Source organism: Felis catus, chromosome A1 (genome assembly GCF_018350175.1).
Source record: "Felis catus isolate Fca126 chromosome A1, F.catus_Fca126_mat1.0, whole genome shotgun sequence".
NCBI lineage: Eukaryota > Metazoa > Chordata > Mammalia > Carnivora > Felidae > Felis > Felis catus.
The window spans coordinates 116,392,664-116,413,518 of NC_058368.1; the positions used below are offsets into that span (position 1 = coordinate 116,392,664).

The 20,855-nt window shown below is 35.1% G+C and overlaps 1 protein-coding gene across 4 annotated transcripts in view; it reads left to right on the forward strand.

Annotated features, from left to right (window-relative positions):
* Nucleotides 1-20,855, forward strand: part of LOC101093912 (ankyrin repeat and KH domain-containing protein 1) — a 132,685-nt gene that overhangs the window by 76,420 nt on the left and 35,410 nt on the right. For all 4 annotated transcript variants that reach the window (XM_006927658.3, XM_045059953.1, XM_006927659.3 and 1 more), the window contains 4 exons: nucleotides 8,659-8,746; nucleotides 12,025-12,152; nucleotides 12,353-12,496; nucleotides 13,789-13,891. In XM_006927658.3, coding sequence (XP_006927720.1) covers nucleotides 8,659-8,746; nucleotides 12,025-12,152; nucleotides 12,353-12,496; nucleotides 13,789-13,891 — 463 coding nt within the window. The remainder of the gene's footprint in view (nucleotides 1-8,658; nucleotides 8,747-12,024; nucleotides 12,153-12,352; nucleotides 12,497-13,788; nucleotides 13,892-20,855) is intronic.

Genomic DNA, 20,855 nt, shown 5'->3' on the forward strand with positions numbered 1-20,855 from the left:
CATTGACTCTATTATTCATGCCGTTAATTTCTATAAAGTTAAAATTATTTTCATAAAATTGTCCCCTGTAATATCATTCTGAAATTGGTTTTTAAGAAGGTGAATGTGTAAGCAAACTTTTCTTTTGAGAAAATGTGTTAAATTTGTACTGATGATTTTAAGCAAATTTAGTATCCATTTTAATGCAGAGAGATTTGTTTAAACTAAGGAGCAGTGCTTAATTTTAAAATTCAGAATAAATTGTGATTGTATCACAATTAGCTTAGACCTTCTAAAATAAACTTCCTAGTATCAAGCTGCTCTTAGTCACAATGCTTATTAAACATCTTCATTATTGGCTTATTGAGTACGAAGTTGTTATATTCATTCTATTTTGAAAAAAGTAAATATATTTCACAGAATATTATGTGAAAATACGAATTTTAGTTGTATACTATCTTAGGCTCCGATCAAGAATGTAAAGCTAAGTGTTATTTCAGATGAAGTATTTCTTTCTCCCTAGATTTATTATAGGAAATCTGATTATAAGTCTCTCTCTCTGGCTGTAAGTCTCAAAACTTGAGATACTTTTTTTGTAAAATGAGGTTTGTGGCCCCCCTTTTAGAAGTTGAAAGTTAGAAGATCCGAAATGGGGAATCTGCATTATAAATGATATCCCAGGAGATTCTGATGACAAGTTTTCCATATTCCACACTTTGAGACATTGCTAGAGTCCATAGATTATTCTGTATCACTGCTGAGTTCTGTTCCTTTTCCATCTTGGCTTTATAATCCATCCTTCTTCCTCCATCCAAACTGAGAAGTTTGGTTTTTCTCTTTGTTATTTGTGATTTTTAGAAACTGAGCTAAACACAAGCCCTAGACTAGTGCCTCAATCTTTTTTGCATTTCATGTTCTCCTGAGGGATGTGAATAAGATAAGTAACAGCACATCACTCAGGTAATAATTAAAATAACAGTGGTGGATTGAAAGAACATACCCCCCAGGGAAGTCCATCAGAATCCTCTAGTACATATATGGTATAAAACAGTCTCCCTCACTTCCCTGTGATTCTGGTCCTTCCCTTGACAGTGTCCTCCTCCAACTCCAAGAAGTGCTGCCTCTGTGATATAATTACAATCCTTAGATGTATACCTTGGATATCCATGGCTGTGAGTTTAAAGGAAATCACTTATTTACAAAAATAATAAAGTTTATTTTCAATTAAATTTTGTTATCTAAGCCCAAATGGGAAAGAAAAAAAAAAAAAAAACTACGCCTTTTTTCTCCTAGTGCTTATTCATCAGAACCAGAACTTTGCAGTGTATTTTTCACGGATAAGATTTTAGGGGACTTATCAGTTCTAATTATTCATTTATCAGTATATTTCAACCATGAGTGATTAGCTACCTTAATTAACTTTAAATATGACCTCCCACTTTTTAACTATTAACTTTTTATTAAAGAATAACGTATACATATTTTTTTAGTTTAACTGTTGAAAGCTGGAAAACTTTTACCTATTTTTTTTCTTGGTCTAAAACTATTTGTGAAATACACAAAACTCCTAATACATTTTTTTAAAGGCCAAGTTCTCTCTGTCTAGGTTATTGTGTGTTTAATGAGTCCTTTTCAGCTATTTCAAACTTGTTTAAATATAGGTACAAATGACTTCCAGTCAAGAAGGTAAAGTCAGTGTTGGTCTGTTTTGAAACCTCTCTGCTCTCTGTCGTTTTCAAGTCCATAGATACAAGTAAAATATGGGAGCTATATTAGACTAAAAATATGTAGCTATATTAGAAACAAGATTTTAAAAGTCTGGAGTCTGGACTAGAAATGGATCATGGCCCCACAGCTGAAGCTGTAGGCCCGAGGAGAATTAAGAGTAAAAAAACCAAAACAAAACGGGGTGGGAGGGGTTGGGGACTGGCATGTCAGTTTCTGTAGGGACATAGGGACCGAATGCATAATAGACAGAGAGGCCAGCAGATCTACTCTGCTAGATTGAAGCAAGGAACTGGACCTTATTGCCCTACCTATGAACAAAGATGGAAAAAAAAAAATAAACCCTCCAAGCAACTGCCATTGGTTGCGATTAGAAATTATCTACTTGTTCTTGGTAGAATGAAGATGCAAACATAACACTCTAAATAAGAACTGGGAGGCCACTGGTTTTTGATTTAGTGAGCAGAACTGAAATTACTCCATAAGACTGGAAATTTAAGTTGCCAATGAAAGATCTACTTTTGAAATGGACTTTAAGGACCAGATTCAGGCAAGTTTCAAACCATCTGATGAGAAGGGATAAACCTGTGGATGGAAATAAAAGAAACAACTCCCACGCAAAATGAGCCTTTCAAACAAAAAAATTACGGCGTTCAAGACCAAATCTACATCAAGAGATAGTCAAAATGCAAACAAACAAAAAGTTAGCAAAGCAGCAGAATACAAGCCCAGGCAATTGAAAGAAAAGACTTTAAACATGCTTATTTTAAGCTATAACCAATAGCCATAAAACAATGTGAGAAAATGAAATGAAAGACAGTAATTATGAATTAACAGACAGGTATGAAATAAAAAATTTAAACTTTGGGGAGAAAGTTGTGGAAATAAAAATTCAACATATGTTAAGTAGTATATTGGACATGCTGAATAAAAAAAATGAGTGAATCAGATGACAAAACAAATAACAAGATATAGCATAAAGATAAAGAAATGGGAAATATGAAAGAGAAACTGAGAGAAAGGGTAGATTGAGACGCTCTACCACACATCTCTTTGAAGTTCCTGAATGAGAGGATAGAGATGCAAACAAAGCAGAGGCAATGTTTGAAGAACTAATGGTAGAGAATCTTCTGGAATTGAAGTTAGACATGAATCCTTGGTTGAAAAATTAATCACTAAGCAGAACAAATGAAGCTGTAGAATTTGAAAGATAAAGAACAGTATCTTAAAAGCTACTAGAGGAAAAAAAAATGCGTTACTTCAAAGGAACAACGATCAAACTTTGACAGCAGACTCTCATCAACAGTAATAATCACAGAAGACAATGGGAAGTAATATCCTCCACATACCAAGAAAAAAAAATAGAGTTCTGTATTCAGCCACTATTCCAGAGAAGGAAAAATAAGCTTATTTTAAGATCTACAAAGAATAAAAGAGCTTATCACCTCAGATCCTTGCCAAAAGAACTACTAAAAGATATGTACATCAATAAGGAGAGAAATATATCCTGGAGGAAGGCGTGGGATGCAAGAAGCTACGGTAAGCAAAGAAATTAGTGAAACATATTATAAATAAAAATTTATAAATACAAAACCCAAATTTTTATGCTTAAAACCAAAGTAATACTAAAATTCTAGGCAGCAATAGCATGAAATTCAGAAGGATGTGTTAGAAGGTGGAAAGGCCACACTAGAGCCCCTGTGTTGTTCAAGAGAAGAGGATCAGGTACTGAAAAACTTGACTTTTTTTTTTTAAAAAAACATATCAGTAATCAGAACAAATGTAAACCTATTGGACACAGCTGTTAAAGGCAGAGATTTTGAATTAGATGAATAATACCAAAATCTAGCAAATTCTGTTTTCGGGGGATAAATCTAAAGACAGTGATAGAGAAAGGTAGACAAAGTGATGGAAAAAGTATGTAAGGCAGTATTAATACCAGATGAAGTAGAATTTTAAGTAAAAAGCATTTTTAGAGATAAATGCTCCCAACTGATCATAACAATCAGTTACTAATCAGTAACTAACGATCTTCTCTCTAAGTAAAATAGAAAATTACAAAGTTACAAGAAAAATAAGTCTACATTTGTGGTGATAGGATTTTTTCCATACTCTTCTGTATGAAACTGATCAAATAGACAAAACAATTGTTAAGAATAGAAAACTCAAGTTTTCTTTTTTTTAATAGTTTTTTTTTTTTTTTTTTTTTTTAATTAGAGTGAGAGAGAGGGTGGAAGAGGAGCAGCTGGAGAGAGAGAGAGATTGAGAGAGAGGGAGAGAGAGAGAATTTTAAGTAGGCTCCACACTCAGTGTAGAGCCTGACATGGGGCTTGATCTCATGACCCTGGGATCATAACCTGAGCCAAACCAAGATTCAAACACTCAACTGACAGCCACCCAGGTGCCCCAAATTTGGTCTTGTAAATAAAGAGCTAACATTGTTTCCACTATATATGCTATATATTCTTTAACAACACATGGAACACGTATAAAAATTGTCCATGTTTTATGCCACAAAAAGTCTTTAAAACAAACTTACTAGTCATATGGGCTACATTTCTTTGGTCTCTATTGCTTTAAAATTACAAATCAACAATAAAAACTTTTTTAAAATCCCATACACCTGTAAAATTAAGAAAGATACTTTTACATAGTGCATGGGTTAGAGACAATCACAGTTATAATCATAGTAAAAATTACAAAGAAGTTATCACAAAAACTACACATCAAAACTTAGGTAAGAGGATACAGCTAACGTGGTCCTTAGAAGGAAATTTTTTATATTATATAAAATGAAAGTAAATGAGGCTAATAAAAAAACAACAGGATAAACAAGAAAGGAATAAAGATAAAAGCAAAATTTATAGAATAGAAGACAACAAAAAATAGGGATAAAAAAGGAAAAATAGGGAAAAAAAGCAAAATTAAAAGCTGATTTAACAACAAAACACAACTACTGAAATAGATAAAATAAGGCAGACTATTTTTTTTTTAAGGGGGAAAGGCACAGGTAAATGATAGAAATTTAAAGGTAGTTATAACTATATGATACATTAGAGATCTTTAAAATGTATAAGGCAGTCAGTCATATGAACAGTGAATAAGTTTGAATGCTGACATGAGATAAGTACTGATTTTTTTCTGTGAGTATGTAAATTATCAAAATTGACTCATGAACAGGAAACCTCAATAGAACAATAAGTGTTACACATTGAATTCAGTAGTTTAAAATCTAATCCAATGAAGGTAAGAAACCAGATGGATTTATAGGTGAGTTTTACCAAATGTTCAAGGAACAAATGAACTCTTTATTATTCTAGCTATTCCCCAAAACAGAGAAAGAAGCAATATTACAATGTCAATATTACGTTTATAACCTTGGAAAATAATTTTCTGTGTTTATGAAGGAAAAATAATCATAATTTATATGTTAAAGTTTGATTGATCTTGAACAAATATTGGCTGTGCTAACAAACCCAACATTCATAAGTAAGTAGTATATATTACTTTGATTCCTATTTTGGAGGGGGGCAAAGACTTTTTTTAAGTTTATCTATTTTGAGAGAAGCAGAGTGTGAGTGGGGGAGGGGCAGAGAAAGAGGGAGAATTTCAAGTAGGCTCCATGCTGTCAGCACAGAGCCCACACAGGAAACAGAGAACATGACTTGAGCCAAAATCAAGAGTAGGATGCTTAACCGTCTGAGCTACCCAGATACCCCGATTCCTATTCTATTTTTATTATTATTATTATTTTAAGTTTATCTTAAAATAAAGTTTATCTTTTGAGAGAGGGCATGAGTAGGGTAGTGACAGAGAGAGAGAACCCAAGGCAGGCTCCCCACCATCAGCACACAGCCCAATGGGAGGCTAGAACTCTCAAACTCTGAGATCATGACCTAAGCTGAAATCAAGAATCGGGTGCTTAACCAATTGAACCACTGAGGTGCTCCCTGCCCCATTCCTATTTTAAAAGAAAGATTTAATGGTCAGACGTTTTGGGGCAAATGATATATGTTGTGGGATTTACAGTATTGATTTTAGATGTGAAATATTATAATGCCTTATAAAGTTGGGGCATTGTTTTATCAACCATTTTCTCAAACATAATAATGTTTCTCAAAACCAAAAAGTGCATGTATATGTCTTTATAGGGAGGAAAATAAAACAGGCATCTTTTCACACCTTTCATTTCAGAAATTTGGTTAGTATGTTGAATTTTGGAATTTGACTTGGGGTGAGGATCTTGGGACTGTACTTTTGTGATTTCTTATCCTTTAACAGCTGTAGTAATGTTTGATATATGCAGACCTAACAGTTATTTTAAAAGTTTATTTTAAAGGAGGGCTTTCAAAGTCTTTTGTCTTTGCCATTATTCACAGGACCTTGTTATGCTGATGGGTGTCATTGCTAGGTTTAAGAGATAAGAAAGAAAAAAAAAAAAAAGGAAAAGTGATGTTGTTATTGCCCACCCATGTTCTAGTAACAATGTATTATCAAATGCAGATAATGAATGTCTTACTCTGAGTTTAGCTACTACTCTTAATTTCTTGTCAAATTAACTTTTCTTTCTCTTATTTACCTAGTAGAAAATTAAAACTTCAAACCTCAGTACTATGAAAGGGAAGATTTGAGAGGTCAGTTACACTTAGGTTCCTTCTCGGTAAACCTTATTGAAACACGTCATTGTTTTAGACATTAGGTATATAATGGTAAGCAAAAATGGATGTGATTACTATGCTCATGGAGCTTACAATTTAGTGGCAGAGACTTGTTAGCCAAATAGTTATACAAACTAATATATGATTGAAAGATGAAGGAGCGGTTCATATAGCTACGTCCATACAGATGGTCCCCGATTTATAATGGTTCACCTAGGATTTTTCGACTTTACAGTGATGCAATTGCAATATGCAATAAGCAGTAGGCATTCAGTAGAAAGCATTCGAATTTTGAATTTTGACCTATTTCTGGGCTGGCATTATTTGGTAAGATACTCTTAAAATGCTGGGAAGCAGCAGTGAGCAGCAGCTCCAGTGAGCCACGTGGTGTCAAGGATCTCAGGGATAAACAACCAATGCACTCACAACCATTCTGTTCTATACATAGAACCATTTTCACTTTCAGTACAGTATTCAATAAGTTTCATAAGATATTAAGTACTTTATGATGAAGAAGGCTTTGTTCTTGGTGATTTTTTCCAACTGTGGGCTAACACAAATGTTCTGAGCATGTTTAAGGTAGGCTTAGCTAAGCTATAATGTTTAATAGGTTAGGTGTGTTAAATGCATTTTCTTATTTATTTGTTTATTTATTTATTTAGAGGACGCAAGTGAGTGAGTAGCAGAGAGAGAATCTCACGAGGGGCAGAGAGAGAGAGAGAAGCAGGGCTCACCCAAAGTGGGACTCGTGCTCACCCGATACAGGGCTCGTGCTCATCCGATGCGGGACTCGAACTCACAAACTGTGAGATCATGAACTGAGCCGAAGTCAGATGCTTAACCAACTGAGCCACCCAGGAGCCCCTAAGTGCATTTTCAATTTAAGACATTTTCAACTTAAAATGGGTTTATCTGTACATAACAATCAAGAAGTCGAAACATTAATTTTTATTAGAGGCTGAGAGATTCTACACTATCAAGATAAAAATATTAAAATCTCTTTTAGACTGTAATTTCCATCACTGCAGACCAGTTTGAAGTTTCCATTAGGTTGACAATCTACTTATTTCTCGTTGTTAGTTTGCCCATGTTGTAGATTAGGTATAGTTATATAAACTGACTAAACTGCATCCTATTGGCAAAGCACACTAAGTTTTTTGGTTCATTTATTTTGAGAGAGAGAGCATGTGTGCACATGCGAGTAGGGGAGGGGCAGAGACAGAGGTAGAGAGAGAATCCCAAGCTGGCTCCATGCTCAGCACAGCGCCCGAAGAGGGGCTTCATCTCACAAGTGTGAGATCATGACCTGCGCTGAAATCAAGAATTGGATTGGATGTTTAACCGAATGAACCACCTAAGGCGCTCCAGAGCACACTATTTTTAAGTTGACTGTGTGGTAGCTAAAGGATTCTGAGTTAACTAGAATAGAGCTGAAGTAAAGCTTGAGTTAATTACTGTTCTTTATCAAGTTTTTCTTAGTAGCAAAAGAGGACCAGAACAACAGAAGTTAATGCTTGCATAGATAATGAAAGAGGGGATAGGTGAGTGAACTTTTCATGGAAGCAGTTTATCAGCTACATTTTCATACTGAGATGAATATAGTAAGAGTTTACAGTTCTTCCAGCAGGACTGCTTACTACATAATATAAGCAAGCTCCTTTTAGTGGCATTTGATATTTGGATGGTTGGAAGCTGTTTTATCGTTCACTTCTCTTGCTGGCAAACTTCCTAAAAGGAACAGCAATCTTTCTGCTATTATAAAACTGTTGTTTTTGCCTTTCACTACTTACATATTTAATTTCTAAAAAAATGTCTGCTCATTGGTATATTTTTCTTTTCCCTTTTTTCTTGAAATACCATAGTGTTTTACTTTAGGGACTGGTTTCTGCCCTTTGATAGAGTTCTTATTGGTTTCTAATCTGTTAGGATCACAATCTTCCTGCTCACCTGTATGACTAAGGTTCCTTTTTCATAATTCATATGAATAGTTAGGAAAACATCTTTTTAGCCTTATGCTTAGAAAAATGCAGCTATTTCTCTTTGAGGATCAAACTGAACATAAGTATTATCTTTAAATGCTGTTTGGTATGCAAAACTGAACTTGCCCTTAAAAAAGTTACACCATCTAGTGTGGACTGAAATTAATCCTACATTTTGTAGGAATTGAAATGGGTAGTATAAGTGGCTACATTGAGTAAGTATTAAATCTCTTATTTATCATGTCATTTGTACTAAGTGTTTAAAATAGATGGTTAATGAATTGGCACTGATGGATTATTTTTTGTTTCTTTAATAGGAACATGAATCTGAAGGTGGAAGAACACCTTTGATGAAAGCTGCAAGAGCTGGTCATTTGTGCACTGTGCAGTTTCTTATTAGCAAAGGTAAGGAAAATATAAGTCATTTGTAAGAAGCTGTGATTTCTGGGAAAAAAAAATCCTTAACTGTTTGTTTGTTTGTTTATTTTTATTTATGTGAAAGCGACTTTTCCTACAGTACAAGCATTGTATTCTAGTCTTTTTAGAAAATACTTCTTTAAGTTTATTTTTTGAGAGAGAGAGTGCACAAGTGGGGAGGGGCAGAGAGAGAGAGGGAGAGAGAGAGAGAAACCCAAGCAAGCTCCGCGCTGTCAGTGCAGAGCCTAGTGCGGGGCTTGAACCCACAACTGTGAGATCATGACCTGAGCCGAAATCAAGAGCCAGACGCTTAACCGACTGAGCCAAGCAGGCACCTCGTATTATCACCTTTTCTTGCTGTTTTTTATTTAGTAAGTGTAGAGTTCATGAGGTACTTATTGGGATTTTTCTTTATTAGTTTTGAGTTTGAAGTTCATCAACCAAGTAGCATATTATTGCTCCCAAAAGTTGGAAAAGCCAAATATAAAATATCCAGCTATATTTAATAGAGTATTGTTCAACAATTAATGATAAGGAAGTTTTGCTGGAAGGTTGGGTGGGGAGGGGTGGAAGAAAGTCCACTACTGTTGTTTACCATACACTTGAATTAACCAAGTATGCAAGGCTGTTATTTATTAATTTTATATTCCTCTAGAGATTATATTATTAAAATATATTCAAGCAAAGAAGTTCAAATGATGAGTGAAAAGGTAGTTCAAGACTGTTTATTATGAAAAAGTGAAACACTGCTAAAGCCATGTTAGGTTGAACCATATAAAACTGTCGTTTTATATATCAAAAATGGTAATATCAGCAATTTCATTTGGTTCAGCCTAACTCTGTGTATAGTGTTAAAGGTACTCTGGCATCTGATGAAAGATCCTGGGATAGGATGCTAAAATGCAAGGAAGGTCTGCTCAGGTGATGTTATGTTTTGTGAAATAAAAATTTTAGATAAAAATAAAAATTTGATATCTACATTCCAGCAAAACTTGGGACATTTTGTGTTATTTAGAAAGCAGTATAAAATTTTATCATTTTAAATATACTTTTCTTCTTTAATTGGATACAACTAGGTTTCTTTTCTTTTTATTTATTAAAAAAAATTTTTTTTACATTTATTTATTTTTGAGAGACAGAGACAGAGCACAAGCAGGAGATGGGCAGAGAGAGGGGGAGACACAGAATCCAAAGCAGGCTCCAGTCTCTGAACTGTCAGCACACAGCCCGATGCAGGGCTCGAACCCATAAACCGTGAGATCATGACCTGAGCTGAAGTCGGATGCTTAACTGACTGAGCCACCCAGGCGCCCCATCTTTTCTTTTTATTTAAAAAAAATGTTTTTAATGTTTATTTACTTCTGAGAAAGAGAGAAAGAGAGACAGAGCACGAGCTGGGGAGGGGCAGAAAGGGAGACACAGAATCTGAAGCAGGCTTCACGGTCTGAGCTGTCAGCACAGAGCCCATCAAGAGCATGACCTGAGCCAAAGTCAGTTGCTTAACTGACTGAGCCACCCAGGCTCCTCTAGGTTTATTTTCTTAATGTCACATTTTTGTTGTCAAATAAAGCATATCTTTACGCAATGCTATAACATAGTCTGTAAAAGCAATTTACCTCAAACATACTGAAGTAATAATAAACAAATGGGTAACCTTTGGAATTCTCGCATGCGCCTTTACTGAGGAAGTTATCTAATCATACCCTGTGACAACTCTGCTAAGCATGTAATTAGGCTTGTCAGGAGGAAGAACACATTGATTATAGCCTTCCTAGGCTATAGTAGCTGCTAACCAATCCTACCATCTAACTTTATTATTATTAACAACCTTAAAACTAATTTCATGTTGCTAATGTAAGAATGTTTATTGGTGTGTCTTGCCCTTCCCAAAAGGTACTTTTATGTGAGTTAGGATTAGGTTCAACTGGATATTTCTGAAAATTAAGTAAATTAATTATAGCAGTGGGGCGCCTGAGTGGCTCAGTCGGTTAAGTGTCCGACTTTGGCTCAGGTCATAATCTCACGGTTCGTGAGTTCGAGCCCCGCGTCGGGCTCTGTGCTGACAGCTCAGAGCCTGGAGCCTGCTTCAGATTCTGTGTCTAAGAAAAGATTTTGCATTTAGACTTTCTTCAGGTCATGTTGAACAACGCTTCTGAACAACTTACTAAATAGCCTTTCAGATAACATTTTTGGATATTGTCTTCTCTCCATATCCAGGTCCCTCTGACTCTCAAATTATACAGTATGAAGAATTATATATCTCTTAATGTCTTTGAAACATTTTGAGAGTGACATATAATATTATTTGAGGCTTTCATTAACCTGTATATATTTATTAATCTTAGTCTTCTAGATTTTCCATTTTATAAAGTTTTTTTTCCAACATTTTATTTTTATTTTTTTTTTTTAATTTTTTTTTTCAACGTTTATTTATTTTTGGGACAGAGAGAGACACAGCATGAACGGGGGAGGGGCAGAGAGAGAGGGAGACACAGAATCGGAAACAGGCTCCAGGCTCCGAGCCATCAGCCCAGAGCCCGACGCCGGGCTCGAACTCACGGACCGCGAGATCGTGACCTGGCTGAAGTCGGACGCTTAACCGACTGCGCCACCCAGGCGCCCCCAGATTTTCCATTTTAAAAGTGATATTGAATGAATGAACTACAGCTATGTGCAACATTGTGGATGAATCTCACAAATATTAAATTGGGCAGGGGCGCCTGGGTGGCTCAGTCGCGGTCCGTGAGTTCGAGCCCCGCGTCGGGCTCTGGGCTGATGGCTCAGAGCCTGGAGCCTGCTTCCGATTCTGTGTCTCCCTCTCTCTCTGCCCCTCCCCCGTTCATGCTCTGTCTCTCTCTGTCTCAAAAATAAATAAATGTTAAAAAAAAAAAAAGAAAATTAATTAAATTGGGCAAAAGAAGCCAGACACAAAAGAGTACGCTGTATGATTTCATTCATATAAAGTTCAAAAACTAATACCAGTTTGGCAGTCAGGATAGTAGTACCATTGGAAGGGTGGGTAGTGACTGAAAGAGGGCACAGGTGTGGGACTTCTGGTATGTGGATAGCGTTCTGTTTCTTTATCTGGGTGCTGGTTACACAGGTGTGTTCACTTTGTAAAAATTTTTCAACTGTACACTTAGGATTTGTTTGTTTTTTTTTTAAATTTATGTCATACTTCAAAAAAACTCTAAAGTGATATTATTATCTGCAAACTTGACTTGATTCCAGCTTTCTCTAATTTTGCTGTTGATGTTTCTTTGAAGGTGCCAATGTGAATAGGGCTACAGCCAATAATGACCATACGGTAGTGTCACTGGCTTGTGCGGGAGGTCATCTGGCAGTTGTTGAGCTACTGTTGGCTCATGGAGCTGACCCTACTCATCGACTCAAGGTATTCTACTTAAAAATAAGTAAATAAATAGTTTTTATTAAAAGATAATGAAACTATGCTTGCCACATCTCGGTCCTTAATATTCATTACTGTTTATAAATGAATGTTGGTTGTAGGCAGGTTGCCAAGAAACTAAATGTCTATAGCAGTCATAAGCAGAAATTTGCAGATAATTAATTAATAGCATCAATTTTTCTCAGGATGGCTCTACAATGCTCATTGAAGCTGCAAAAGGTGGCCATACAAATGTTGTTTCTTATCTGTTGGATTATCCAAACAATGTTTTGTCAGTTCCTACTACAGATGTGTCTCAGCTCACCTCACCTTCTCAAGATCAAGCTCAGGTAAAGTAAAACAGAGTTGATTTATAAATATAGGGTCTTCAAATCGATTGGGAGTTTTTGTTTAAAATTACTTTTAGGGGTGCCTGGCTGGCTTAGTCAGAAGAGCACACAACTCTTGATCTCAGGGTCGTTAGTTCAAGCCCCACGTTGGGTATAGAGATTACTTAAATAAATAAACTTAAAAATTAAATAAATAAATAAATAAATAAATAAATAAAATTAGGTTTAAAACAATTTTTTTTTTTTTTAATTTTAGAAAAAGAATGTGAGCTGGGGAGAGGGACAGAGGGAGAGAGAGAATCTTAGGCAGGTTTCATGCCAGTAAGGAACCTGATGTGAGGCTTGATCCCATAACCCTGGTAACATGACCTGAGCCAAAATCAAGAGCTGGACACTCAACTGATTGAGTCACCCAGGCACCCCAAAATAAAATTAGTTTTAAGCAAAATGGATTTGTTTCTCTTTTCTATTACTTATTGAGATAAACATGATCCCAAATCTTTAAGGTTTATTTTCTTCGAAAGTACATGAAAATTTCTTATTATCTTACTGAAAAAAAAATCCTTTTTACAAAACACTTAATACCAAATATAAATACAAATTTTCCAAGTTGTCATCATACTGTAGGGTTGTTTTTAATAAATACCTTAAGCATAATCTTGAACCAAGAGATAACTTCTTCCTGAGTACCTCCCAATACAGTATTAATTATTGTAGAGATAGCTACTTTTGTCAACCAGGGTATAGTTAACTAGGATATATGCATCAGAAATTCATTAAAGTAATTTATAAGCCTACCTAAAAATATGGAGAGACTGTAGAGTATACTAAGTATACAAAATTCAGTGAAATCTTAAGTTTTTTTCCACAATGTTACCCTGAGAACTGCTAAAATACCACAATTTGGCGACTATGTTGGCTTTTCTTTTTTTTGACCCATACAGAATTTGAACAAGGGTAAATTGGCCAGTTAATATGTGACTTGTACTCTTAACTATAATCAGAACCAACAAGGCCCCAACAAGGCTTTCTCTCTAACAAGAGAGTAATACTAATTCTCTTTAGCTTAAATCATTCACGGCTTATAGATTGCCGGAGCTTGTCCAATTCACTATTCACTATTCTCAGAAATTATTCTTTGGTGAGGCTTGCTTTTTTTTTTTTTTTTTTTTTTAAGAAACAAAAAAATGAATTTGGTGGCATATAAATAAAATCTAAATTTCCATTTCATTTAAGGGCCTCCTTTTTATTCTTTGGTCTGAGATGGTATTTTTTCTGAGTTAATTTTTTAGGTTCCACGTGTACCAATGCATACACTTGCCATGGTTGTACCTCCCCAGGAACCTGATAGAACGTCACAGGAGAACTCTCCTGCCCTTTTAGGAGTACAAAAAGGTTAGTTATTGAATTATTTTCCTTAAAATGGGTATTTCATCACCTAATTAATGAATTCACAAAAGTACTTTAATGGTACACCGTAACTGTGTACCCAGGATTAATTGAATTAGGGATTTCTGACAAATGCTAGTAGTCCTACAGATTATTTATAAATGAAAGAACATAAATACTAAGAAAAATGATTTCTAATTTTCTTGCTAACATACTGCTAGTTGGAGTTTTCATCTTGCACAGGTGAAAATACTTTAAAAGCATATCAGGCTGTTGATTATATTACAGTAGCAAAAATTTATCAGGCATTCATTTTGCATTTGACAATTCTTTTGTTGAACAACAGTAAAATATGAGGAATGAAAATGTATGTTTGCTGTCTAGTTAAGTCTTAGTAGCACTTTTCAACTCTGGGAGTTAGAAGTTTAAGAATTATATGTAGTTTCTTTCATGTAATGCTGAATATGGTGGGCTTACATCTGTCATGTGAACCTGGACAAATAACTATCAAAAAGTATATAAATGATATCCAAGTGAATATTAAGAAGGAGCATATATTATTTAAAGGACTTAAGTTTATGAGCTCTCATATTTTCCTGCTGTCTTCACTTGTAGATAGAAAGTACCTTCGCTTGATAATCGTGTAGTTGTCATATCTCTGAAATAAAGTAGGTAATATGTAAGGTATTAAAAACTACGTAAAAACAAATTTATGAGCGTATTTCATTCAACATATAATAACCAAGCTTTAGATTTTTGAAATTACAGTGAAGTGTGTAAGTATATGTTAGTACCTCTAATACTATGATTTGAGAAAAGTTGGTTAGAGGTGACTATTATAGCAGCAAACAGAAGCTACTTTTAAATTATGTCAATTTTAGTAATTTAGAGTATTGAGGGCCATGATCAAGGATTAGTTCATTTCTAAACTATTAATTTCAGAGAGCAAATATCTGCAATCTCTCTGACTTAAGGTAGTTATGGAGTTTTCTTTTGGACACTTAGCTATTCAAACTCTTCAAAAAATAAGACTGCTATTTTTTTTTAAGACTGCTTTTTTTAATCTTAACAAATAAAAAACAAATTAAGCATGTACTTGTTAAGGAATCTGAGTATCCTAACTGACTGACAGCCTTTAGTAAAATACTTAAACCTAAATGTCTCTGTTTTTATAATTTTTTGTTTGGCTATACATTGTAGAAGACTATAGTAACTTTAGCTGAAGAAATTCAGTACTAAATAAGAAATGATTAAAAAATACATTAATAACACAGAGGCACAAAAGAATCAAGAAATAAGCTAGGAAGGACATAAAGTGTCAACAGAGAAGAAGTAAAACATTTTAAATTCAGGTTTAATATGTAAGGCAACAGAAACGTTTGGGTAAGGTTTCTTTAAGTTGATGCTCAAGTGAGTAATCATATTTTTTAATTACTGAAAGACCTTCTTTACTGAGTATCTACTTATTTTCTTCACTCTGATGTTTTATTACTTACTGAATAGCATAAAAATGAACTAATTTTTTAATGATCTTTCATTTTACTAAATTATTAGAGAAGGAAAAAATTAACACTTGTATTTAGACCCTTGGGTACTTGATGTTGTCAGCTGCCAGTGGCATTGCCAACCTAGTAGTTCTTTACATAGAGCCAACTGTGATAATCCACTGTATTAAGATGTTATTTTAATATAAATCATGTGCATCGTAGAGTATTATATCACTATGAATTAGGAAAAATTAGTTGGTGTTGTAAACGTACATACTGAAGTATCCAGATAGATAGGAAAACGTTATCTTAAATTATGGAAGAAATATTATTACTTTTTTCTCCTCAAAGTGTCTTTTTCTCCTCAAAACTCTGTTATTTCTCTAAAGAAATTTCTTTGAGTGGTGAAATCTCTGTTCAATGCTCGTGTTTTTGTTTCTTCTAAGTCCTTAGACTATCTCTGTGTTGCATGTTTGATTAGGGATGGAGGAAGAGTTCTTACTCTTTAGGACTCTCTTCCTTTCCTAGCAATCATTTTTTAAGTTCTTAGAACATTTCACTTATGTCTGAAGTCTTTTTATTATTCATATCTGTATCCTTCTAGAACATATCATGCCCTTAAAACTTAACCAGGTATTTTGGGGCACCTGGGTGACTCAGTGAGTTAAGTGTCCAACTTCTGCTCAGGTCAATATCTCACAGTTCATGAGTTTGAGCCCCGCGTCAGGCTCTGTGCTGACAGCTCAGAACCTGGAGCCTGCTTAGGATTCTGTGCTTCCCCCTCTCTCTGTTCCTTCCCCCCTCATGCTCTGTCTCTGTCTCTCTCTTTCTCTGTCTCTCAAAATAAACATTAAAAAAAAAAAAAAAAAAAGACTTACCCAGGTATTTTATATATATCCTACTCAGATATTCTTTTCTTTCATGATCCATGTGCTTCGTTTGCCTAGGCTCCATCCATCTTGACCCATATTCTCCTTTTTTAGGCAACTAATCTCACTTATCCATGGTCGGTTTTCAAAGGAATCAGCATTCTAGGTGGTATCTGACAGAGGCCTCAAGATCACCTCTATAAACAAAATGTGAAACCAGGTGATAGTGGTATGCTCCGTTTTCTAGCATTATTTAGCTTTACTAACTATAGTTTTGAACGTTCAGTTGGGAAAGGATATGTAAATAATATCAACCTTTTGCCCTTCCAAATCAGTTTTGTAAATAAATTTGTTACTTAAAGCCACTCTTGCATCCAACTTATTTGTTGTAACTGGTTCTCCAGGAATTCTAAAAGATAGGACTCCTAATTATCTTCTGCAGGTTGTACATCTTAGAACTAATCTGTTGCAAAACACTAAAATGATGTCAGGATAAACAAAACACATCTTTGTGTGTACCTCAGGCCCTCTTGAGGAGTAATTTCTTTTCTCTGGAGTCCAACAACACTTCATGGGATCTTCCTTCAGACTCTGGTCACTCCTGCCTCTTCCCCTCCCCTTGGACTTCAAAGTGTAGAAAGAAGGTTGAGTTAATCATACTCCATTCCTGCTGCTTTATTGTCGTGGATCCTCTTTTGTTTTATTTATTCTCTTTTCTCCATCTTCCCATTCCCTTACTTCCCTTGTAGGCAGTGACTCTACTGTGTTTGATGTGAGTTCTTTTGTTCTTATAAAATGTTTACTACTTTGTGTGTATTTTTGATTTACATGACTGGTATTGTGCTATAGGTCGTGTTTTGTTTTTTACTTTTCTCACTCAGCACTGTTTTAAAGATCTATCGATGTGTATCCACCTCTAGATTATTTCTACTGGCAACACAGTGCTTCACCCTGTATATTTTTCTTGTTTTACTTCTCCTTTTCCAGTGATGGGTATACCAAATAGCCTCTCATTCCCCACCACCACAGACAACGCTGTGATGAAAGTCATGGTACAGTCCCCTTGTGGGTCTGTGTGAGAATTTCTTTGGGATATAATCAGGAGCAGAATTACCTGTCTGAGGAATGCATAATGTTTATCTGACAAAGTGCCGCAAATTTGCTCTCCGGGATGGCTATAGAAGTTTACACTCCCACTAGTAATGCATAAGGGTTCCCATATTATACACCCTCCTTCCCATTTCCATGCCTTCCAACCCTTGACTTAATTCTTACATTTGGATTTGTACATCTTTATCTCCCCTTTTAGACTGTAAGCTCCTCAAGGGCAGGGTTTATGTTGCTCATCTTTGTATGGCTCACTATGCCTTGCTTATACTAGATGCTCATATATTTGTTGAATAAATTAGTGGTGCCAGGCTAAGAATTTAGATTATTCTGAAGACAAAAGAAAATTATTAAGAATTTTTTTTAAGAAGAGAGACATTGTAATTAAAGAGGATGTGTAAAAAATTAAGAAGTAGTATTCTAGAGTGGTTCGGACAAGATTGAAAAAAATTTGAACATAAACTAAGAAATTAACATGCTGCTTTATATCCTAGAATTGTTTATTAGAGTAGGTAACATGAGAAGTTCTTATTTTTATATCAAATCAGTAAAATCATATAGAAATTACATGTACAGTGAATGAAATTGAGTGTTCCTCTGGAAATTTTACTCCTAATGTTCTCTAGTTTAGCAGATTTCCATGTAATCATGCTTATGGATTTACATATGCCTGAATTTAATCTTTTAACATATAGCTGTTTACAGTAAAAGGCAGAAAGTTGAACTAATCTTTTAGGATGTTACACAGATGCTCTGTCTTTGGACATGCTTGGTTATCCTTACTGTATTAAAGCTGTATAGCATGCCATGTTACTTTGGGAAATTCTGAGATAGAAATTTAGGCATAAAGGCAAAATAAGTCTTTTCTAGGCCAGTGGCTTTCATTTTTGACACATTTTGACTGTGACCATAACAGGAAATATTTTATATTGAAACTCAGAACACAATATACATCTGTTTACCCAAATATAAATTCCATTAGATAATATATACTCTACTACACTTGATGTATTGTGTTATTTTCAACTGTATTTCATCAACCTTTTTTTCCATTTAAGACCTTGTTGGGAGTGCTATTTCATTCTAGTAAGATGCTGTGTAGTAATGTAAGAAAGCAAGGGAATTGTGGAACAGCGCTTAAATGTCCTTAGACAAAATCAAGTAAGGAAATATGAAACCAAATCCAGACCCATCTGTATGTCCTATAATTTTCCCTTTGACCATTATTTTTTATTGCACACTATACTATTTTATACATGAAAATAACTGATGGAATTAAGCTCATTTCAGTAGTAAACTAAATTTTTGTCAAATATATGTCTACCTCATTCCCTTACTGCACATAAAAGAAAGGCTATGTTTGAAACCGTCTCTGTGTTACGGTTTCTTATTACAAACTCTTAGTTTTATTGATGGTACAAAAGGGAAAGCTGAGGAAGTAGGATAAACACCAGACCAAAGAGTTAGATGTTGGTTTACCTATATTCCTAAATAGTACTTTATGATGTCTCTCACTGCTGCCAGTGAATAGATTTATTTGTACGTGACAGTGGGAGATGTTTTAAAGAGGTGGAACTCTTATTTTCTGGCATCTTACACAACTGCCTTCCTACCTACTAAAATTTTTGTTGCTAGAAGGATGCTTGTCACATTCTCTTCTTTTCCCAAACACAGAAAGTGTTGCTTTAACTTCTAGGAATAATTAGGTGACATTATTTGTGCTTCACCGCCTTGTTTTATTCTTGATTTATAGCTTGAATTAGTGCTCTAATGTGTAGCTATGCAATCCCACTAACTCCATGATTACAGATACTCAGCCATTGGCTATTTTGGGAAGAACTGTTTTTTGTCCATTATTTTCTACCATCGTGTTCTTCCTGCTACATATGTCCTCAGCTTATAGTCTTTATATTCCGTTACATAAGTTACTTTTAGCAATCTTGTACTCTAAACTTCTTGGATTTTATTTGTTAACAAGATAGGGCTTGGGGTGCCTGGGTGGCTCAGTCCGTTAAGTGTCTGACTCTCAGTTTTGGCTCAGGTCATGATCTCATAGTTTCATGAATTCAAGCCCAGCATTGGGCTCTGTGCCGACAGCACAGAGCCTGCTTGGAATTCTCTCTCTCTCTCTCTCTCTCTCTCTCTCTCTCTCTCTCTCTCTGCTCCTCCCCCATTTGAACTGTCTCTGTCTCAATAATAAATGAATAAATTTGAAAAAAAAAAAAGATAGGGCGTATTCCTGTTAGTAAGTATACTAGCGTGTTGTAAATAAAATTAATGAGCATTTAAAGGAACATTCATTCTTTGCAGAGCTACTAAATTGCTGATGTTATTGCATTTATTACACAATTGAAAATTTCTTTGCTGGACTAGCAGATGTCTACATTGCTGTTTGTGGCAGTAAATCTCCTTTTTCTTACCTGTTGATTGTTATTAGGTACTTGGAACAGATAAACCAAACCATGAATTCCTGTAAGATCTTATAGTAGTTATTAAATTATCTCACAAATATAACAGCTTTTGCTCAGGAAGATTAAAGTCTTTACCCATCTCTTAGTTCAGACAAAATTAAATATGGGCAATACATTTTGATGAGGGTTGCTTTCAAAGAATAATTCTCTTAAAATGATTGCCATAATTTCAGAACTGTGGTATCCTGACCCTGTTAAAGTCAATATCTAGGGGGAAAACTGTTAGACTTTTTCATTAATAACATGTTGAAGATGCTTGAGGTATATGCAGTTTTGAGATCTCCGACTCTAGAAGAAAAAAAACAAAAAACAGTTGACGCTCTAATTTTTTTCCCTAGTGGTTTCATTACCCTCTTGTAATTCAAAGTATTTTAACATCAAATGGGTGATGACTTTTTCCTTTGGACTTGAGAATCATTGTGAATACATTGGATGATCTTATTTTTAAAAACCTTAAGTTACTTATATTATTCATATGTTGACTGCAATTCAAAATAGTAAACAACTATTTTTTACCCAGATCTTTTTTTTTTTTTTTCAACGTTTATTTATTTTTGGGACAGAGAGAGACAGAGCATGAACGGGGGAGGGGCAGAGAGAGAGGGAGACACAGAATCGGAAACAGGCTCCAGGCTCTGAGCCATCAGCCCAGAGCCTGACGCGGGGCTCGAACTCACGGACCGCGAGATCCTGACCTGGCTGAAGTCGGACGCTTAACCGACTGCGCCACCCAGGCGCCCCCCCCAGATCTTTTCTAAAAGCGGCTCTATTGTTGTTTAATTTACATACGTTAAAGGTCCTTCGTTTTAAGTGTACAGTGCAGCGAGTTTTAGTAAATTTACAGAATTTTGTAACCATCACCACCATCTAGTTTTAATCTCTATCATTCTGAGACCTTTCATGCCAGTTTGTAATCAATCTTCCTTCTCACTACTATAACCCCGAGCAACCACTACTTTTCTTTCTGTCTCTATAGATTTGCCTTTTTCTTTATAGATTTGACATAAATGAAATTGCATAATATGTGATCTTTGGT